A 23,779-nucleotide genomic window follows, 5' to 3' on the forward strand; every position below is an offset into this window, starting at 1 on the left:
TGACTATCTTGTGGTATGCCCAGTATGCCACAGTATATCAATATTACCACTTTATTTATGTGATCTCATTGGATTTTATAGCACTCTTTCAGAGTAAGAAGAGCAGCAACTGTTGCCATATTAAAAATTAGGACACAGGCTTATGCAGGTGAAGTAAGTAATCATACAATTACATTTACTGAGTCTCTATTATATTCCAGTATCCCCTCATAGAAATTAATATCCTTAGTTCAAAAGAACTGAAGGGACTGACCTAAGTGAGCTGGTAAGAAACAAAGCTGAAGTTCACATCAAACCTGGTTCACACTATAACTCAGCCATAACTCCAATCCCGGTGGAGAAAACCCACTTAGAAATATCCTATTTATGGAAGCTGTTCATATATTGTATGTGAGTGGGCTATAGAGACAAGAGTGGTGTGGAGGAAATAAAACTTCATGATGGATTCTGAAAGCTGTATTATCTGCTCCTGAATTTTCAGGCCATTATATAATTGTTTATATGAACATGATGCATTTTAAAGTGTAATTAAAAAAATTACTTGGCATTAAATTGTAGTTCTGCCTTAACCTACTTTATAGAGAAGTTGGGACATGATTTCATTTATACAGGTTATTAGATTCATCCTCTTAAAAGAGATGAACTCCTTCAAGTAATGGGTTTGATGTGCACAAGGATAATTTGAGTGCAAGTAGCTAATAAACCCTGTATTGGAGAGCAGGAGGCAGTGAGGAGTGCTGTGTAATCACTGTAGTTGGGAAATGTTGATCCTTTCTCTTTCTCGTGGTCTTGATTAAGTACATACATTAAATTTAATCTCCAAATCTATAAGAACCTTTTTCCTTAGATAGTATACTGAGAGCTGCAGGTCCTTAAAATGACTAAGTTTCTCTGGGTTCAGAGTCGAGGGAAGAAAGCAGAGGATTTCTTTTAGATGACTGCTTAATAACCCTTTTTTTGAGACTTCAAAGGCCTTACTCTCAATCTCACTCTCAACAATCAAAGAGAATTGCTGAACTTCTAATCACCATATCTCCACGATGATGATCTTCGTGTCCCTACATCCTTCGGAGGACACTTTGCTTCTCTCCTGTTACTTTGGATGTACTTCTGTTGTAAGGCAAACTCTTCCTTTTGTGCTTTTGCCTTCTTATTTTTTTTATTTATTTTTATGTGGTGCTGAGGATCGAACCCAGAGCCTCACACATGCAAGGCAAGTGCTCTACCTCTTAGCCCCAGCCCCAGCCCCAGCCCCAGCCCCAGCCCCATCCCCAGCCCATACTTTTGCCTTCTAAAGGACTATCCCGCTCCAGCAGGTCCTCCCCCCACCACACCCCCATTTTTTTAATGGTTCTGGATATTAAACTCAGGGGCCTCTACCACTGAGCTACATCCTCAACCCTTTTTATTTTTCATTTTGAAACAATGTCTCCCTAAGTTGCCCAGGCTGGCCTTGAACTTGGGATCCTCCTGTCTCAGCCTCCCGAGTCACTGGGATAATAGAGATAGGCCACTGTGCCTGGCAGGTCTTCCCTTTTCTGTGTCATCAGGTTTTCCCTGACTGCTGAGTCATTTGTATCAGTGCGTATATTTGTTATAATAGCACCCACTTTAAGATTTAAAAATAAAAAAGCTTTAACCTATATCCTTCTCTAGTCGTGACTTAATTTCTCTCCTCTACATTATAGCAAAACTCCTTGAGAAATTTGTCATAGCCTTTCTTGAATGTATACAGCCAGGTTCTCAGTCCTCCCCCACTCCTCGTTGGTCATTTCTCAGACCTTTTCTGACTTTTTAAATGAATGTTAATTACATAATCATGCTTTATTTAAATGGTCGCAATTAATCTTTACACTTTCTTGTGAAGTGGATATCAACTCCGATTTACATATGCAAACAAGCTCAGAAAGGTTAAGTAACTTGTAATAATAATGCAGAGGTAGATATCATGGCCTAGGATGTTTCAGACTGTATCTTTCTTAACCAGCCTGCAGTGTCTGACAGGGTCATTTTATTTCCTTCTTCAGACTCTTCAGGAAACCTGGGCTTTGGCTTTACACCCTGAAGGATGACAGTGTCTTGGGCCACTCCTTCATCACTGTTCTCAAGTCTCCTTTGATGGCATTTCACATCTTCCTGGACTCTGGGTGTTGGATACCTGAGACCCTGTTTTTGAGCCTCTTCTCTTTTATCTGGGTTGCCCAGATGATCACTGATGTTGGCACACTTAGGTCAATAAGGCTGCCCAGGGCTTGAAGTGACCATTCTAGAAGTTCTTGAAGCCTGGGGCTGTTGCATCTTGGCTCATGTACAACCGATTTTTATGTAGAAAAATGCCAGGTAATCACACCTACTCTCCTTTCTACATTTTAAATAGCATTTATATTTTATTTTATTTTTTTTAAATTTTTTTAAAATTTTTTTATTGGTTGTTCACAACATTACAAAGCTCTTGACATATCATATTTCATACATTAGATTCAAGTGGGTTATGAACTCCCAATTTTTAACCCAAATGCAGATTGCAGAATCACGTCAGTTACACATCCCCATTTTTACATAATGCCATATTAGTAACTGTTGTATTCTGCTACCTTTCCTATCCCCTACTATCCCCCCTCCCCTCCCCTCCCCTCCCTTCTTCTCTCTCTACCCCATCTACTGTAATTCATTTCTCTCCTTGTTTATTTTCCCATTCCCCTCACAACCTCTTATATGTAATTTTGTATAGCAATGAGGGTCTCCCTTCATTTCCATGCAATTTCCCTTTTCTCTCCCTTTCCCTCCCATCTCATGTCTCTGTTTAATGTTAGTCTTTTCTTCCTGCTCTTCCTCCCTGCTCTGTTCATAGTTGCTCTCATTATATCAAAGAAGACATTTGGTATTTGTTTTTTAGGGATTGACTAGCTTCACTAAGCATAATCTGCTCTAGTGCCATCCATTTCCCTGCGAATTCCATGATTTTGTCATTTTTTAGTGCTGCGTAATACTCCATGGTGTATAAATGCCACATTTTTTTTATCCATTCATCTATTGAAGGGCATCTGGGTTGGTTCCACAGTCTAGCTATTGTGAATTGTGCTGCTATGAACATCGATGTGGCAGTATCCCTATAGTACGCTCTTTTAAGGTCTTCAGGGAATAGTCCAAGAAGGGCAATAGCTGGGTCAAATGGTGGTTCCATTCCCAGCTTTTCCAGGAATCTCCATACTGCTTTCCAAATTGGCCGCACCAATTTGCAGTCCCACCAGCAATGTACAAGTGTACCTTTTTCTCCACATCCTTGCCAGCACTTGTTGTTGTTTGACTTCATAGTGGCTGCCAATCTTACTGGAGTGAGATGGTATCTTAGGATGGTTTTGATTTACATTTCTCTGACTGCTAGAGATGGTGAGCATTTTTTCATGTACTTGTTGATTGATTGTATATCCTCCTCTGAGAAGTGTCTGTTCAGGTCCTTGGCCCATTTGTTGATTGGTTATTTGCTATCTTATTGTCTAATTTTTTGAGTTCTTTGTATACTCTGGATATTAGGGCTCTATCTGAAGTGTGAGGAGTAAAAATTTGTTCCCATGATGTAGGCTCCCTATTTACCTCTCTTATTGTTTCTCTTGCTGAGAAAAAACTTTTTAGTTTAAGTAAGTCCCATTTGTTGATTCTTGTTATTAACTCTTGTGCTATGGTGTCCTATTAAGGAATTTGGAGCCCGACCCCACAATATGTAGATTGGAGCCAACTTTTTCTTCTATCGGACACAGAGTCTCTGATTTGATATCAAGCTCCTTGATCCATTTTGAGTTAACTTTTGTGCATGGCGAGAGAAAGGGATTCAGTTTCATTTTGTTGCATATGGATTTCCAGTTTTCCCAACACTATTTGTTGAAGATGCTATCTTTCCTCCATTGCATGATTTTAGCCCCTTTATCAAATATAAGATAGTTGTAACTTTGTGGATTAGTCTCTGTGTCCTCTATTCTGTACCATTGGTCCACCTGCCTGTTTTGGTACCAGTACCATGCTATTTTTGTTACTATTGCTCTGTAATATAGTTTGAAATCTGGTATTGCTATACCGCCTGATTCACACTTCCTGCTTAGAATTGCTTTTGCTATTCTGGGTCTTTTATTTTTCCATATGAATTTCATGATTGCTTTATCTATTTCTACAAGAAATGCCGTTAGGATTTTGATTGGCATTGCATTAAACCTATAGAGAACTTTGGGTAATATCGCCATTTTGATAATGTTAGTTCTGCCTATCCATGAACAGGGTATATTTTTCCATCTTCTAAGATCTTCTTCTACTTCTCTCTTTAGGGTTCTGAAGTTTTCATTGTATAAATCTTTCACCTCTTTTGTTAGATTGATTCCCAAGTATTTTATTTTTTTTGAGGATATTGGGAATGGAGTGTTTTTCCTCATTTCCGTTTCAGAAGTTTTGTTGCTGATATACAGAAATGCCTTTGATTTATGCGTGTTGATTTTATATCCTGCCACTTTGCTGAATTCATTTATTAGTTCTAGTAGTTTCTTTGTAGACCCTTTTGGGTCTTCTAGGTATAGAATCATGTCATCTGCAAATAGTGATAATTTAAGTTTTTCTTTTCCTATTTTTATGCCTTTAATTTCTTTCTTCTAATTGCTCTGGCCAGTGTTTCAAGAACTATGTTGAACAGAAGTGGTGATAGAGGGCATCCCTGTCTTGTTCCATATTTTAGAGGGAATGCCTTCAATTTTTCTCCATTCAGAATGATGCTAGCCTGAGGCTTAGCATAGATAGCTTTTATAATGTCGAGGTAAGTTCCTGTTATCCCTAGTTTTTCTAATGTTTTGAACATACTTTTTCTGCATCTATCGAGATGATCATATGGTTCTTATCTTTAAGTCTATTGATGTGGTGAATAACATTTATTGATTTCCATATATTGAACCATCCTTGCATCCCAGGGATGAATCCTACTTGATCATGGTGCACAATTTTTTTGATGTGTTTTTGTATTTGATTCGCCAGAATTTTATTGAGGATTTTTGCATCTAGGTTCATTAGAGATATTGGTCTGTAATTTTCTTTCTTTGAGGTGTCTTTGTCTGGTTTCGGAATCAGGGTGATGTTGGCCTCATAGAATGAATTTGGAAGAGCTCCCTTTTTTTCTATTTCCTGAAATAACTTGAAAAGTATTGGTATTAATTCTTCTTTAAAGGTTTTGTAAAACTCCGCTGTATACCCATCCGGTCCTGGGCTTTTCTTGGTTGGTAGTCTTTTGATTGCTTCTTCAATTTCATCCATTGATATTGGTCTGTTCAAATTGTGTGTATCCTCCTGACTCAGTCTGGGCAAATCATATGACTTAAGAAATTTATCGATGTCTTCACTATCTTCTATTTTATTGGAATATAGGTTTTCAAAATAATTTCTAATTGTCTTCTGAATTTCTGTAGCATCTGTTGTGATATTGCCTTTTTCATCTCGTATGTTAGTAATTTGAGTTCTCTCTCTTCTTCTCTTCGTTAGCATGGCTAAAGGTCTGTCGATCTTATTTATTTTTTCGAAGAACCAAACTTTTAGTTTTGTTAATTTTTTCAATACTTTCTTTTGTTTCAATTTCATTGATTTCCGCTCTGATTTTAATTATTTCTTGCCTTCTGCTATATTTGCTGTTGTTTTGCTCTTCCTTTTCTAGGGCTTTGAGATGAAGTGTGAGCTCATTTATTTGTTGGTTTTTTCTTTTTTTGAGGAATGACCTCCAGGCGATGAATTTCCCTCTTAAAACTGCTTTCATTGTGTCCCATAGAATCCGATATGTTGTGTCTGTATTTTCATTTATCTCTAAGAATTTTTTTATTTTCTCCTTTATGTCTTCTGTAACCCATTGATCATTCAGTAACATATTGTTCATTTTCCATGTGATGTAGGATTTTTCCTTCCTTCTTTTATCATTGATTTCTAGTTTCATTCCATTATGATCAGATAAAATGCATGGTATTATCTCCACCCCTTTATTTTTACTGAGGGTTGCCCTATGGCATAATATGTGGTCTATTTTTGAGAAGGATCCATGTGCTGCTGAGAAAAAAGTATATCCACATGATGATGGTTGATATATTCTATATATGTCAGTTAAGTCTAGGTTATTGATTGTGGTATTGAGTTCTATAGTTTCTTTATTCAACTTTTGTTTGGAGGATCTGTCCAATAGTGAGAGAGGTGTGTTGAAGTCACCCATAATTATTGTGTTGTGGTCTATTTGATTCTTGAACTTGAGGAGAATTTGTTTTATGGATGTCGCAGCACCATTATTTGGTGCATAAATATTGATAATTGTTATGTCTTGTTGGTGAATGGTTCCTTTTAACAGTATATAATGTCCTTCCTTATCCCTTTTGATTAACTTACTCTTGAAGTCAAGTTTATTCAATATGAGGATGGCCACCCCTGCTTGCTTATGAGGACCGTGTGCTTGGTATATTTTTTCCCATCCTTTCACCTTCAGCCTGTGTATGTCTTTTCCAATCAGATGTGTCTCCTGGAGGCAGCATATTGTTGGATTTGTTTTTTTAATCCATGATATCAGCCTATGTCGCTTTATTGGAGAGTTTAAGCCATTAACATTTAGAGTTACTATTGATATATGGTTTGTATTTCCAGCCATGTTTGATTATTTATCCTTTTTTTTTTTTTTAAATTTAGTATGTTTCTCCATGATTATCTTTTCCCCCACCCTCTGTCTTTACTGAGGCACTTCCCACTGATGGTTTTGGTTATTGTTTTTCATTTCTTCCTCATGTAGTGTTTTGCTCAAGATGCTTTGCAATGCTGGTTTTCTGGCTGCAAATTCTTTTAACTTTTGTTTATCATGAAAGATTTTTATTTTGTTGTCATACCTGAAGCTTAATTTTGCTGGATACAGAATTCTTGGTTGGCATCCATTGTCTTTCAGTGTTTGAAATACATTGTTCCAGGACCTTCTTGCTTTCAGCGTCTGTGATAAAAAATCCGTTGTTAACCTTATTGGTTTACCCCTGAATGTAATCTGCCTCCTTTCTCTTGTAGCTTTTAATGTTTTCTCTTTGTTCTGTATATTGGATATCTTCATAACCATGTGTCTTGGCATTGGTCTACTGTGATTTTGTATGCTCAGTGTCCTGTATGCATCTACAATTTGTATATCCGTTTCCTTTTTTATTTCTGGAAAGGTTTCTGTAATTATTTCATTCAGCAGGTTACTCATTCCCTTGGTTTGAATCTCTATACCTTCCTCTATCCCGATGACTCTTAAGTTTGGTTTTTTTATGTTATCCCATATCTCTTGGATGTTTTTCTCATGATTTTTTACCTGCCTTTCTGAGTTGGCTAGACTCTTTTCAAGATGATATATTTTGTCTTCATTATCTGACGTTCTGGCTTCTACTTGCTCCACTCTGTTAGTGATACTCTCATTTGAGTTTTTAATTTGGTTTGTAGTTTCCTTCATTTCTAGAATTATTGTTTGATTTTTTTTATAATCTCTATCTCCTGATAAAGATGCTTAACTTCTTCTTTTATCTGTTTATGTAATTTGTTTTCAATGTGTTCTTTCACTGTTTGAATTTGCTGTCTCATATCCTCTTTAAGGATCCATTCCATCTGTCTAAGGTATTCCTTGAGTTCTCTATATGACCATTTTTCTGATGACTCTAGGTCCTCCTGAATATTTAGGCTGTCCTGCATTGTTTGTACTCCTTTTCTTCCTTGCTTTTTCATGCTGCTCATGTTACTTCTTGTTCTGTTTGACTGCTGAGTTACTGTTTACTCCTATAAATTTATGTGATGCTTGGGAGGAAAGGTATTAGAAGGGAAGGGAAGAAGTCACTAAAGAGAATGAGAGTAAGCAGGTAGAATTCAAGGAAGGGGGAATACGAAAATTGAAAAGAAATGAAAAGACAAAAGAATAAAAATTAGGAAATAAAAAAGAAAAAATTAAAAAAAATAATAAAAAAATAAAAATTAAAATTAGAAGAAAAAAATTTAAAAAAAATTAAAAAAAAATTTAAAAAACACAAGAAAGAAAAATGAAAATGAAACCACCCCCTCCAAAAAAAACTAATAAATGCAGTCTTAGAGTTTGATTAACTTCTCTTCCAGTAGGTGGTGCTGTGCCCACCAGGCCAAGCTTCTCCTGTCAATACGCGGGAACCAATCACTGTGCAGCAGCTCCTCCTCCCAGACTGGGCGAGTCTCCAATCCTGAGTGCCTAGGGCCTTCTCTTGTGTCTAGTCACTTCCCCACTTTTCCTCTAGCCAGGCCCCTCTCACTGGTGACGCTCACCACAATACTGGCTACATGGCAGGTCTGCTGCTCCCGGGAGCCCTGTTTTCATGAACGACTGGGCACACTCTCCCTGTTTGCCATTCCCTCAGACCCTAAGTTTGTAGAGCTTGGGGCTGAGAATCCTCAGCGAATTTTGCTTGCCCTCAGGTAGCCACGCCCCCGGTAGCTGGTGCATGAGACCTCAGTTGTCAGCACGGGTGGGAGCGGTAGCCGGGAGTTCCGCGCTGCGGGTCCCGCGCCACTCCTGATTCCCTCGGTCTGGCTATCGCGCTCACGGGAGAGCTGGGAGGGGCCCTTAAGGTTTCCCCGATGTGTGGAGAGGGAAGGCTAGGGGGTTACACACCTGTAGCCACTGGTTTCAATGAAGTTATCTCCTCCGCTGCATTCTGGTGACGTCAGTACTCTGCCATGGTGGTATCTCTTGCAAATGGCGACAGTTCGTTTCCCTTTGTCGGGTGACCAATGCAACAGGTGGGTCCTGGCTCTCCCAAGCCCCATTTCAATCCTGTGGCCACTGCCTATGAAGGCTCGGTTGGCATTTACCTCCGTAGGATCAGAAGGGCTGACCGGTTGTTTCAGCCGGATGGATTAGTGCTGAGTCACAGCAGTTTGTCTGCGGGAAGCAGGTGAACGGGAGCTTGAATTCAGCCGATCCGGGCTCGGTGTGTGTTCTGAGAGGCCCAGACTGTTCGCCCCAGATCCACGTCAGCTCAGCATTGCCTAGTGATCCTGAGCAAACAGATTTAGGCTGTTTACGACTCTCTATACCCGCACAGCTGAAGAGGTCAGAGACTTGATCTCTCCGCACCCGCCGCCATGTTGGATCTCCAAAACAGCATTTATATTTTAAATTTCAAACTTGTATCTCTAGCTCGGATCTCTTTCCTAAGCCTGGCATATCTAACTGCCTCTTCTACATCTCTGTTTGAATGTCTAAGTAGGTATCTCAATAAAATATCCTAAATGGATCTCTTGATTTTAGTTCTAGATTTGCTTATCCTACCATCTTCTTCATATATATTTATCTGTCAATGGCAATTCCCTCCTCCTCCTCCTCCTCCTCCTTCTCTTCCTCCTCCTCCTCCTCCTCCTTCCCCTTTCTTCTTCTTTTTTATCCCACCACTCCTTGGTACCAAGGATTGAAGTCAGGGCACTTTGCCACTAAGCTACATCCCTAGTCCATTTTATTAAGTTGCTAAAGGTGGCCTCAAATTTGTAATCCTCCTGCCTCAGCCTCCTGAGTTACTGGGATTACAGACATGTGCTACTGTGCCCAGGTGGAATTCCATTCTTCTATTTGCTCAGGCCATCAGGCTAATTGTATTCAGAAAAACTATATTAATATCATGAAATGGGCTCATTAGTGTTTCATCTTTTTCTCCTTTCTCCTCCTCCTTCTACTATTTCTACTTCCGTCTCCTCCATCCTTCTCCTTTGTCATTATCATAGAAGTGGCTTATAAAATTAAAATAATCTAATCATTTACTAGTAGAATTTACCTTGGAAACTGTTTTAGACACTTTGTTTTTCTTTTTTCCTTTGTGGGTTTTATGACTAATTAAATTTGTTTGATAATTACAGGACTATATTAATTATCACTGAAGAAATTATCAATTTCTTCATGGATAAGTTATATTTCCCTGCAGAATTATCTGTTTCTTTAAATTTCCAGGTGTATTGGCATGACATTGAGGATAATCATCTGTATGAATTTTTTTGAATGTCTACTTTTTTCTATTGTTATTTGTGCCTGTTTGGCTTTTTGCTTAGTTGTTAGAGGTTTATCTTTTTCATTAGCTTTTGGTGTTTTGATCCTCTAGGATAGGTTTTTAAAGATCATTCTTATTACATATGATATATGTTATTGTTGTAACTTTTAGGTGTGATAATGGTATTAACATTTTATATTTTAGGAAAGATCTTTTAAACAGTACGTTTGGATGAAATGATACAAATTCTAGAATGCTTTAAAATCAGCCAGTATGTGTGTAAGGCCAGGGAATGGTTAGAGGGTTTAGATAAAACAAGTTGGCCACTGATAATTGTTGAAATTCTGCCAGGTAATAAAAATTCACAATATTATTCTCCTTTTGCGTATCTTGGAAAATTTGCATAGTAAAAATGACATCTGACAAGGTCATTTTATTTCCTTCTTCAGTCAACATTTACTTCTTTCTATTTTATGCATTTTATTCTGATATTCTTTTTCTAAGGTTGGGAAATTAGCTTATGAATTTTTAGTCTTTTTTTTTTCTGGCTGTAAGCGTTTAAGACTAAAAATTTTCTCCAACTTATCTGCACCCTTTAAAGTTTTTTAAGTGGAGTTATCTTTTACGTACAGTGAAATACATAGATTTTAAATAGACAGTTGGATTTGTTTTGAAAAAGTCAGACATTCTTGTTAGCTATACACTTATCAATATAGAAAACATTTCCATCAGCCTGGGAAGTGCTTTCAGGTTCCTTTCTAGCCAATCCTCTTTCTTCCACTTCAGAACCAACCACAATTATGGCTTTTGTCACTGTAGATGACTTCCGCCTGTTCTACAACTCCATATGAACGGAGTCAAAGACTATGTCCTCTGAGGTCTCTGACCTCTTTCATTCAGCAGAAGGCTTTCAATATTCATTTGTGTTGTGTGTATAAAAGTTCATTCTGTGTAATTACTCATAGTCTTCCATTGGATAAATATACCACTGTTTATTTACTTGTTCTATTGATGGACATCTGGATTGTTTCCACGTTTTGGTTATTATGAATAAAGCTGTTAACATACTATTTTCACATGGACATATGTTTCTGTTTTTCAGTTCTCTTGGATAAATACGTAAGAGTGAAATTACTAGGTCATTGAGCAGATATATGTTCACTTTTAAAGAAGCTTTGAAGTGGTTTTCCAAAGTGGCAGTTGCATTTTTACACTCTTCCTAGAAATAAATGAGAGGGTTTCTTTTTTGTTTTGGATACAGAGAACTGAACCTGGAGGCACTTTACCACTGAGCCACATCCCTAGCCCTTTTTATTTATTTATTTTTTTGGGAAGACAGGGTCTTCCTAAGTTTCCCAGGCATGCCTCCAATTTATGATCCTCCTGCCTCAGCCTCAGGAGTTGCTGGGATTACGGGCATGTGCCACTGCATCCAGTTTTAATTTTGCTTTATATATAAGTGTGTACAAGTTTAAAATTGCACCTTTTATCATTATAAGGTAAGTCACTTTATTTCATATAATGTTCTCTTTCTTTTTCCCTCTTTTTGGTGGTACCTGGGATTGAACCCAGGGCTTTGTGCATGCTAGGCAACCATGTAGGTCATTTTTTGTTTTTGCCTTCAAGATTGTTCAACTTTATGCTCCTGTTTTTAACTTTGAGTTAGTTCTTTGATATGTGGGAATTTCCCTATATTTCTGCTGAACCCTGTTATACATTGAGCCTTCCCTTGCCCGTGTGTTTGGACTCGTGTCTGTGTGTGTGTGTGTGTGTGTGTGTGTGTGTGTGTGTGTGTGTGTGTAGGGGGGTCATGTATTACTGGAGCCTGCCTGCTTCAGGACTCTCTGGCTCTATAGCCCTTAGGGCCTTCAGAGCATCTCTTTTCGTCATGATCTTTAACCTTCCTCTCCTATCACTGGCTGCTTTGTTTTCATAACCTCATCCCAATTCCCCAACAAGGGACCCTTATTTGGCCTAGGTTATCATTTTGCTCTGTAGTCTACCACTGGAGACTTTTTCCACCTACAAGTTGGTTACTTTGGGAACAGGTGCCCATCCCTAATCCCTCAATCCAATTGGGTCTGTGTGCTGGGCAGTTTCACTTGCAGAGGGCCATGGGGGACAAAACAGCTCATTTGGCCCTTATGTCTTGTGGGCTGTGGTTAGTGGAGCTATTCCTGTGTTTGGCTGTTGGTCTCTGTAGCAAGAAGTGTTCTGTCCAGGATCTGCTGTTGCATGGCACTGTGACATGGTGCCCCGTTGCATTTGCAGAGATTCATTGTTTTTATTGGGTCTAGAATCCAAGGTGTTTTTGCTTCCAAGGAGGGCATGGGATTCAGGCTTACTGTGCTCCACTCTGTCAATCTCTCTCTCCTCTCAAGCCAGCTAAGTGCTTATTATTAGGAACCCCCCCTCTTGCCGCCCCGCCTGACTTGAGTCACCTGCCCCCAAATTCCTTTTATCATAGAAGGAGTCTATGAGGTCTTGTTGGAAAATACTTCTGAAATTGGCTGTTGGGCAAAGTCTTATAGAGCAGAGCATGAAAAACAGGCTCTTATGATTTTATTTTTTTATGGAACACAAGCCTTGCCTGTCTGGGTATATAGTCTTTTTGTAGCTATTCTCATCTTTGTTTTTCTTTTCTCTTTTTTTTTTCTCCCACATTTTTGCTATTCTCATCTTGGGAATTTGTTTTTAATTTGGTTATCATCAGCCAAATATGGAGAAATGTTCCCGCTTGATATTTTGAGGACTTATTGTTTGAGTCCAGTGTAAGAACATCTGGGAACAAGTGTTGGGTATTCACCTCATTTACCCATGCGTCCGTATCCTTGGGGACTAGCATGGGAAGTTCTTTAAACTTAGTGTTTTGATTTAGATTCCCTAAACCATACAGTGATAGTCTTTCCAAACCGGAAGGAATCAAGGGAATCGCCTCATTTTATGATGACATCACTGAGCTCCAGAGAGGGCCAGGGACCTTCTCAAAGTCTCATCATACCAGCTGATGGCAGAGCTGGGACAAGGACCTCATAGGTCTCTTGACCTTCTCAGCCCTGGCCCTTTTCCCTCTCAAAGGTATAGCACTAAATCATGCTTGGAGTTTCAATATTGTTTTGTCAGAGCTGATTTAGAATCTACAGTGACAGAAATGTCTGGACATTAAAGCGTAGGCAGAGCTGTGGTCCCTTGATGTGTAATTGTAGACAGGGGTAAATGACTTGAGCAGGAGGCAGGATTTGTTCTCAGGGCCTTAGGGCTGGGGGGGTGGATTATAAATGCTGCTATAAGCCTTGTGTTGTCTTACCCAGTTCAGAATAAGGAAATGCTATTACACATTTCGTTTTTTAAGTTTCCTTTATTTATTTATTTTTTGCTGTGGTGCTGGGGATGAAACCCAGGGCCTCGTACACACTAGGCCAGTGCTCTGCCGCTGAGCCACATCCCCAGTCCACATTTTTTTTTTAAATATTATGGGTTTGCATTTTCCTTTCTTTCTTCAGACCATCTCCTGCCTTCTTTCCTTCTTCTCCCGTTTTCTTATATACCATTAACCCCTCGTTTCTGTCATCTTTGTTTCTCTCCCTACTAACCTCTGACATAAAGTATTAATTTTTGGCGTTTTTTTTCCCCTTTCTTTGAAGTGCTCCTTCTGGCTACAAAAACTTCCAATTAAGTTTTTTAAATAAAAGATAGAAGTTAAAAGCAACTGCTGCCTGGGGTTAGCAGGATGGAAACTTGTAGTTGCTTGAAGCTGTACTTCAAAAAGAGAAAACTCAATTTTAAAAGTGTAGAGGTTTATTCGTAAAATACATTGTGTTCAAAAAAAATGACTGTGGATACTCTAGGCTGGGGAGGAGTGAAACGGTGGGTCACTTGTTCTATTGTATTTATTTATGGAATATCCCTTTTTCTATCTAATATTTAAGGGGAAATTTTGAGCATGTGGATTCTTGTTTATTCTGTAAATAAACTTTAATTAATTTAATATTGACATTCTTATTTATTTATTGTTTTTCTGGGATGGGATCCAACCCAGGGCATTACACCTTCTGGAAAGTGTCGCTGTACCACCGAGTGACCTGAAATGCTGATCACAGGTCTGAGAGTCTCATCTTTGTTCATTAAAGAACCTTTGCAAAGTTCTTATGCCTATTTCCTGATTTCTGTGCTATTTCATAATACAAAAAAAAAAATCGATGTATCTCAAATTTCTCTGGTTTTGCAATTTCTCTTGTTCCTAAATTCTACTTACATCAGACTCCCCAGAAAGAGTGTATATATTCTTTAAGGAATCACAGGGCGTGGTGAGCGGAGGCAGAGGGTCAGTTTACCACTGTGGCTTCCTTTACCAGTGCGCTTCCCTGGGGTTGTGAGCACTTTTTTTAGGGGGGAAAGGGGGTACTGGGAATTGAACTCAGGGCCACTCGACCACTGAGCCGCATCCCCAGCCCTATTTTGTATTTTATCTAGAGACAGAGTCTCACTGACTTGCTTAGTGCCTCGCCGTTGCTGAGGCTGGCTTTGAACTCATGATCCTCTTGCCTCAGTCTCCAGAGCCGCTGGAATTACAGGTGTGGCCACTGCGCCTGGGCTTTTGAGCACTTTTGATTGTCTGGAGAAAGGAAACACCTGCTGAACTGGACTCTTTTTTTCATGGCTCAGGGCTACTCTAGCCAGAAGTCCTAGACCCTCCTGGAGCCAGGTGGTGCACACCTGTAATCCCAGGGACTCTGGAGGCTGAGGCAGGAAGATCACGAATTTGAGGCCAGCTTCAGAAATTTAGAGAGACCCTGATTCAAAATAAAAAAAAGTAAAAAGGTCTGGAGATGTAACTCAGTGGTACAGTGCCCTTGAGTTCAATGCCCAGTACTGGGGTGGAGGGGAAAGTATTGGCCCTTCCTTCAATTCATCATTTAAAGACACCAGCAAATCAAAGTAAGGGTTTCTTAGAAAAACTGGAGCTAGACAGCAACATTGGGCAAAAAAGGATAACTTCTGAAAAAAAAAATCACCCTATGTCCCTATTTTCATCATAAATCCAAGGAAACATTCAAGGAGGAGAGAAATAACTAATCATCACTAAATGTATTGTTTTTCAAACTGCAGGTTGTCACTCTTAAGTGGATCATGAGGTCTAAATTTAGAGGCTCATTTTAAAAGGAGAAAATAGAAATAAAAATACAGGGAAATATTAAGGTAAGTATTGTTTCTTGAATCTTTATGCAGCAACCCTCTCCTTATTCGTGGTTTTGCTTTCCGTGGTTTCATTGGCTATGGTGAACTGTGGTCCAAAAAATATTAAGTGAAAAATTTCAGAAATAACAAGCTAGAAAATGTGTCAATCTGAGAAGAACGATGAAATCTCTTGTGGTCTTGCTTTGCCTACCTGAGATGTGAGTCATCCCTTTGTCCAGTGTATTCACACTGTATGTGCTACCCACCTGTTAATATTTAGCAACTGTCTGGGGTATGAGATTGACTGTTGCATTTACTTAGTAGTGTCCTTAAAGTGCAAGAGTACAGATACTGGCTATTTTATTACAATATATTCTCATATTGTTTTCATTATGTTATTAATTATTAATTTCTTAACTATGCCTAACATAAGCTCTATCATAAGTATAAGAAAATGTACAATATATTTAGTGTACCTATGGTTTCAGGCATCCACAGATAGACGTTGAAATCTATCCACTGAGGATAGGGGAGGATTACTGTATCTGTACACACACACACATACACACCTTGGGACATGATACAAAACATATCTCTCATCAGGGATGGAAGTGAAAAAGATCTGAGAAGCAGTCAGTCTTAAAGGGTGGGGAGTGTCGGCTCTGTGCCATATCCTCCCTTCTGGAATACTTCTTTCCTGTGCTCCGCAGGTCCCATGGATACTTTCTGAGGTCTGTGACTATCTTTTCCTTGTTTCTTATCTGTGCTGACCTCTGGAGTGCCAAGCCTGTTCAACTCTCTCCAGTTAGGCCACTCTCCTTGCTCCTGTGGATGACTGCCTGCTTAGGACATGGGAGGAATTAGAGGATTGAGCTAGGAGAAAGGTATGAACACAGGGTGCAACCATGGTATACAGAAGCTTTATCTCTCCATGCTTTGACTTTGACCGGGAGGATCTGCAGGGTGTAGTTTCATGGAGTATGCAAAGCAGGCAGAGCCTAAATGGCTACAAATCTGCTTGTTTGGGCTATTTTAAAAAATGATTGGATGTGTACAAATTTGAGTTTAGCGTCAGCGGGCTTTTGACTAGTCTGCGGGGAAGAAATGAACAAGCTAGGGGCCAATAGACGCAGGCCGTCTTTGGTTCATGAATCTAACATTCTCTCAATTCATTCTTTACACAGAAACCAGAGTGTTTAAAGTGCAAATCTGGTCTTGCTACTCCACTGCTTCTTATTGTTTCCCTTTGCCTGTTAAGCCCTTGCTAATCCCTTTATTTTCAGCCTTTCTCAATCACTTGGGTTCCTGTGTATTTCTTGTGTACAGCATATAGTTGAGCCTTGCTTTGGGAACCAAAGTGAAAATCTTTGTGTTTCAATACATTTGTTAATCCTCTCAATGGGCTTACCTCCATTCAGAGTTATTAATGGTCTCAATTCTGTGATATTATGTTATAATTACTATGTCTATTATATTTGTTGTTTCTCTAGTTTATTTATTTATTTTTGTTCTTGTATTCTCTAAATTCATTTGGGTTTTTAGGAAGTTGGATTTTTTTTTTTTGTTAAAGTAATTGCCTTTGTACTTAAAGTTTTAAAAGTCATGTTAAGATATTGTTGTTTACCTAACCTTTTAATATAAGGTTTGTCAGTTTAAAAAAAATGGTTTTATTGAGATATCGTTCAGATGCTATAAGATTCAGTCATTTAAGGTATACAAGTCAATGATCTTTTAGTATATTTATAGATATATGCAAATATAATCACAATCAACTTTGGAATGTTTTTATCACCTTGAAAATAAATCCTGTACTCTTTAGCTGTCACTCTTTCCTCCAGCCTCTTCTCCGTGCCTTAGGCAGCCAGTTTGGTTCCTGTATATTTTTGTCTCTAGATTTTCCTGCTCAGATATTTTCTATGAATAGAATCATATAATGAATATGTAAATTTTGTGACTTCATCTTTCAGATAGCATAAAGTTGTAAAGATTTACCCACTTTGTTGCATGCATCAATATTTCCTTCTTTTTTTGTTACCAAATAATATCCCATAGTAGGGATATATACCCCCTTTATTACATTTTTAGTGGTGGACATTGGGTTTTTTCTATCTTTGGGCTATTGTTTTGCCACATGTTATATGTATATGCATTATATGTATAAATAATATGTATACACATAAATGCATATATATATTTCATTTTTCTTGGTGCATATGCCTAGGAATTTCTAGGTCACATAGTAACTTTATGTTAAACATTTTTTTTTTGAGATGGGGCTGAGTCTCACTATGTTGCCTAGACTGGTCTTGAACACATGAACTCAAGGGATCCTCCCATCTCAACCTTCCAAGTAGTTGGGAACCTCAGGGTGCATACATGCTAGGCAAGTGCTCTACCACTAGCTATACCCCAAGACCTTTAAAAATTGAGATAGGGTCGCACTGAGTTTCTCATACTATCCTTGATATGACAATCCTCTTGCCTCAGCCTCCTGAGTAGTTGGGATTACAAGTGTATGACACAGTGCTTGGCTCACCGTGTTTTTAAAATCTTTTATAACTGGTACATTTTTTTATATAGTTACCTTTACCAGTGCTTTCTGTTTTTTTCAAGCGGAGTGAAATTACTGTTTTGAGCTCACGTCCTTTCAGCAAGCAGAACTTTCTTTGGTGTCTCATGTGAGGATGGTTGGTTATCAACAATTCTCTCAGTTTTTGGTTCTCTGGAATGTCTTAATTTTGTCTTTGTTGTGAAAGTTTTGCTGGATAAAAGATTCTTAGTTCACTTTTTTTTTCCCCCTTTAGATCTTTGTATATGTCATCCACTGCCTTCTGGACTTCAATGTTTATGATGAGCAGTAAGCTGTTAATCTCATCGGGTTCCCTTCTACATTATGAGCAGGTTTTATTGATTTTTTTTTTCCTCTTGCTGCTCTCAAGACTTTCTCTTTGCATCTGGCTTTCAACATTCTTACTCTGATGGATCTGGATATAGATCACTTTTTGTTTATCCTACTTGGAATTCATTGAGCTTCTGATTGCATGCAATTAATGCTCTTCATCAAATCTGAAAAAGTTTTTTTCATTATTTAGAAATGGATCTGCTCCTTTCTCTCTCTTTCTGAAAACACTCTATTTTACATGTTTTAGAGTATTTCAATTTGTCCCACATTTCTTTTAAGTCTTTAAATTTTCTTAACACTTCCCTCTGGTTCTGATTAGGTAATCTTTATTGATCTATTTTCAAATTTTGTGATTTATTCTTCTGCTAAGCTCAATTCTATTGTTGAGCTCTCCTAGTGAAATTTCCATTGGCTGTTGTTATTTTCAACTCCAAAGTTTCAACTTAGTTCTTTTAAAAAATTTCTCTCTTTATTGATATTCTCTATTGGATATAAATTGCCATCAGACCTTCTTTTACTTCTTTTTAAAAAATTGTTTTTTGTAGTTGTAGATGGCCAGAATGCCTTTATTTTATTTGTTTATTTTTATGTGGTGCTGAGGATTGAATCCAGTGCCTCACGCATGCTAGGCGAGTGCTCTACCATTGAGCTACAGCCCCAACCCCTCTTTTACTTCTTGAAGCATAATTTCTTTAATGATTTGATCACATTGTAATAACTGCTTTGAGATCTCCATCTATTAAATCTGGCATCCAGTTACTCTTAAAGGAAGTTTCAGTTGCTTGTTATTTACCCTGTTTTCCTGTTTCTCTGTATGTTTCACTTTGTTGTTGTTGTTGTTGAAATTTGGAAAGTTTAGAAAACATCATAACTTGGGATGCAGATTCGCTCTTGGGATCGCTGTTGTTGCTGTTTGCTTGTTTACCTGTTCAGTGACTTTGCTAACTATTTCAGTGGGGTCTTTTTGTTGTGCACAACCTCTGATGCTTATCCTTAGGAGATGCAGCCTTGGGCATGAGTGCAGGTCACTCTGGGATGACAGTGCAAGGTTATCAGGGCTTCTTCTTCTGTCTCCTTCTCTCATCTTTCTGTTAAGCTGTCTGCCTCTGTTAGTATCACAGCCAGTTGTTAGTCTCTATTAACTACCATATGATTGCTGTGTTGTTTTCAACAATGCCTTGAAGGCATAAATTGCTATGTATTCCGATGCTTTTAAACTTCAGTCTCTTAATAAAAGCAGTCTTGGGGGTTTGAGCAGACTGCCTCTTTCCCTGGTTCTTTCTGCTAAGTTTCCTACTGGTGTACAATGTGCTTGCTGCTCTCATAGTGCTACCAGCCTCCTCTTCATGCTTAACACCAGACTCTCCATTGTTTTCAACAGCACCCTTAGGCTTGAAGTTCTCCAGACTCTGTTCACTTCTGATCAGAGTAAAGTCAGTTTCCTTGAGAAGAACTTGGAAGGTCTCTGTTTTTACGTCCTGCTCCTCTCCCTAGGCATAACTTCTCAGCCATTGCTCAGAGGCTAGGAATGAGACTGGCAACCAGCCTCTTTTGAATGACACTGTTGCTTCCATTAGACAATAGCATTAGACCGGAGTGGTAGCTTCTAATATTCTCACCTTACCTCCTCTGGCATGGAACGTTTTCTCTATGAGCCAAATGAGGCAAGAATGATTTTGGAGAGAGACAATAGCCCTAGGCTGGGAGCTGGTAGGAGAGGGAACCCTGTGTTTGCCTGGAATAGTTTGTTCATCATGTTCAGTTGGGGGTTAGGAAGAGAGTGGGTTGTGACTCACATGCCACAGCCTGAGTGTTCTTACTAACATTTAATTGATCTTATTGAATGCTTCTTTGTTTGTTGTATTCTCTTATATAGAGACTTTAAATCATTGTTTTTTAAAAAAATATTTTTATTTTTTTATTTATTTTTATGTGGTGCTGAGGCTCAAACCCAGCGCCTCCCACGTGCTAGGCGAGCATCCACCACTGAGCCACAACCCCAACCCCCAAATCATTGTTTTTTAATAAACGATTTTCACCAGTTTTAGTTACTTCACTGAGGGGAGTCCATGGAGCTCCTCACGCTGCCATCCCAGAAGACCTTCTCATTGTAGGGTTTTAAATTTATTGTCTAGTCCAGAGGAAGAACAATTTTTGGAACTTCTCCTAGCTGCAGAAACCATGAATTATCTTACTCCATAGGTCATGTGACTCTAAAGCAACCATCAAGATAACACACAACAAAAACTTATGGCTAATAAGTCAGCAAAGGAGATAAAAATAGATTAATAAGAAAAATTGCTATAAATTGGATCTTGAGTGTCTCTCAGGGTTCACGCATTTAAAGCCTTGGACCTCAGGGTGGTGCTCCTGGGAGGTGGTAGAACCTATAAGAGGTGGGCTTAATGGGAGATCTTAAGGTCATTGGGAACATGCACCCCAGGCAATCATGTGTCGATATGTGTGTGTGTATATATAATTTTTTTTTTCCTTCTGGTCATGAGGTGAGTGTTTTACTCTACCACTGCTCCTGCCATGTTGTGCTCCTTGCTACAGGCCCAAAAGCAATGGGGTCAATTAAATATGGACAAGGACTTCCAAAACTGTGGTCCAAAACAAATCTTTTCTTTTTATAAGTTGATTAACTCAGGCATTTTGTTATAGGGATGGAAAGATGAATAATAAAAATAATCTAACATATGGCAGAAAAAGAACAAAGAATTGATGGTACAGTTAGGACATAAATCTTAAACGTAACCACATCAATAATCCAATTAAATGGGCCTGGGGTTGTGGCTCAGTGGTAGAGCGCTCACCTAGCACGTGTGAGGCCCTGGGTTCGATCCTCAACACCACATATAAATAAATAAAATAAAGGTATTGTGTCAATCTACAACTAAAATAAAAATATATATGTAAAAAAATCATCAGATTAAATGGAAATGCTGCACACACTCCAATTAAAAGAGGTTGTCAGATTAGGTAAAAAATAAGACCTGACTACATACTGCCTGTGAGAAATACATTTTAAGTATATGAATAGGTTAAAAGTCAAATAAGGGATATACTATGTAACACCATTAAAAATAAAGTTAAAATGAGTGTTAAATGCTACCTTAGAGGCATCTTGATTTTCACACCATGCTCTTAGTTGATACTTGGCTATTCTGACCTGTCCTTTTCTTTCCTCGGTATGTCAATAGCACCAAGCCACAGACCATCAGATTCCTTAATTGGTATGACTATTTCTCTAGGCCTTTCAAATGCTGAAAATAGAGTTAATGAGTCAGTGCTTCCCTTTTTCCTGTATTCCACTCAATAACAATGGAAGTGCTAGTGATAATAAGATAAGCAGTCATGTAGCTTGTCATGTATCATCATTAACCCACTTGTCACCAACAAGGAGCTTTCCATTGTTATTCGGCTGTGGAATGACTCAACTCTAGAATCCTACTGTTATAGTTTGGATCTCAAATGTGCCCCAAAGGTCATGTGCTTGGGGCACCAGCTGATGGCACTGTTGAGGTGGTGGATCATTTTACCTCTGAATACTGCTGCATAGCTTTTGGGGGACATTCTAGATTTAAAAACATAATAGAAGGGTATATCTTGTCCCTGGCCCCTTCTTTGTTCTCTCTCTCTCTCTCTCTTTCTCTCTCTCTTTCTTTCCCTCCCTCCCTCCCTCCCTCTACCCCTCCCTCCCTCTATTCCTCCCTTCCGCCTTGCTGGCTTCCATGAGGTGAACAGCCTATCTGCCTTATATTTCTGCTGTGGCATGATATTGTGCCTCACCTCAGCTCCAAAGCAATGGAACTAGCTGACTTTGGACTGAAAGCTCTGAAACTAGGAACCAAAATAAAATTTTCCTCCTTTAGTTTTATTTCCTCAGTATTTCGTCACAGCAATGAAAAGCTGATTAATACACCTACTTTGGAATCTGCTTCCTAGTATCCCATTCCTTTCACATAGTGATTCCTTGGAAGCAGATCCTGACACAGGGATTTATGTGCAAGTGAGTTGTTATTAAGAAACTGCTCCCAGGGGAGAATAGTAAGGGACCGTGGGAAGCAAAATATGAAAGGAAAGGAAGCCAAGCATGAGAGCAATATCAAGCCAAAGTCCTGCAGTGGATGGGCTTTGGTATGATCTGACAGGAGGAACCAGTGAATACTAATTGTACCGTAGAGTGTGACAGTCTTACACTAGGGAGTAGGGGGCATTCCTCCTCCTGCATCATCCATTATTAAGGGACCCACGGTGGATAAAACCCCTTAGGCACCTCTGGCAGTCTATGCCAGTGGGCAGAGTAAGTCTGAGAACCCCAGAGAAGAGGCACAGGTGTTGCCACTGGGATTGAGTGCATTATACTGAAGGCAGGTAAACCATCAGTGCACTGGAACCTGAGAGGGTCTGGGCAGGGCACCTGCATCGTCCTTTCCTAGAGAGAATATGGACTGGGAAGAAAAACGCCCAAGCCCACATTTGGATGTCAGAAGTCTACAGAGGAGGCCAAGAGAGGAGGCTGGTGAGGGCAAAGGAAGAACTGGAGAACACTACAGGAGAGGCGTGTTGTGCTGTGCAGGTCTAGTGTAGCATTCCACTTTGATTCCAGGGCTCTGCCCTGGTGACTGAGAGGAAGGTCCTCCAGGTGCTTCACCAAGATGGGGAACTCAGGAGGGTTGTGGGTTGGGTTGGGATGTTGAGACTTAGATTTCATTTTTTCTATTGGACGAGAAAGATGATATTTTATACCTTGTGTCTAGAATTTTCTTTCCTGCTTTTTTTTTTTTTGAGGATTTAATATTGAACACAGGGCCTCGTACAGACCAAGCACATGCTGTACCACTGACCTACAGCCCTAGCACGCTATCGCTTGAGCCACAGCCCCAAAAGAAAAGTTTTCCACAATACCTAGAAATGTTCCTCTGTCAAGAGGTTGGTCAATGGGTACGAGGTTATAGTTAGGGGAATAAGTTCTGGTGTTCATTTGCATAGTAGGACAATAGAACAATAATACATTGTAAGTTTCAAATTAGTAAGGTTTTGAATGTTCTTACCACAAAGAAATTATAAAATGTTGGAATTGACAGATAAGCAAACTGCCCAGATTTGATCATTACACAGTGCTTCAAAACATCCCACTGTACCCCGTAAACATTCATATTATTATGTGTTGAAAACAGAATTTTAAAAAATGCCTTGAACCCTAAAAGTCTATTTTACTCTTCTCTGTGAGCTTTATTTAAAACCATAGCCACGTGTCTTGATTCCTCATAATTTGATTGTACTTTAGCTCTCAGTTTGACTGTGAGTGATCACAGGAGCTCTCTGTTAGGCAGAGGTGGTGAAGAGGGTGAGGGTACATTCCCTGCCCTTGAGGAGCTGGCGGCCTGGTGGGGAAGGTAGACGGGATTGGAAAGCCCCAGCACACAAGGAAGATCTGGGGGAGTCTCTGTGCTGTGGCTTTGACAGACAGCTCCATGGAGACCTCTGCTCTGAACCTCCAATTATGAGTAAGGGTTGGCTGGTCCACAGAGTGAGGCAGAGGCCAGGCCATTGGGCAGAGTAGGGGTACCAGGGAGCAAGGTGCTGTGCATTGGCAGCAAGGGGGGCAGGTGAAACGAGTCTAGAGAATTACTTGAAGGCCAGATGGAGGGCTAGGTGTGCCAGGCTGAGGGGTGCT

General features: G+C 39.3%; 1 protein-coding gene across 2 annotated transcripts in view; it reads left to right on the forward strand.

The window, feature by feature from the left end:
* Window positions 1-23,779, forward strand: part of LOC120888121 (uncharacterized) — a 121,198-nt gene that overhangs the window by 47,287 nt on the left and 50,132 nt on the right. Inside the window, exon 2 of one of the 2 annotated variants that reach the window (XM_078032160.1) lies at window positions 15,126-15,215. The exons of the other annotated variant lie outside the window; for it this stretch is intronic. Within the exon in view, the coding sequence (XP_077888286.1) occupies window positions 15,126-15,176 (51 nt within the window). The 3' untranslated portion in view covers window positions 15,177-15,215. The remainder of the gene's footprint in view (window positions 1-15,125; window positions 15,216-23,779) is intronic. 2 annotated transcript variants of the gene reach the window in all.

This window comes from Ictidomys tridecemlineatus, chromosome 15 (genome assembly GCF_052094955.1).
Source record: "Ictidomys tridecemlineatus isolate mIctTri1 chromosome 15, mIctTri1.hap1, whole genome shotgun sequence".
Taxonomy (NCBI): Eukaryota; Metazoa; Chordata; class Mammalia; order Rodentia; family Sciuridae; genus Ictidomys; species Ictidomys tridecemlineatus.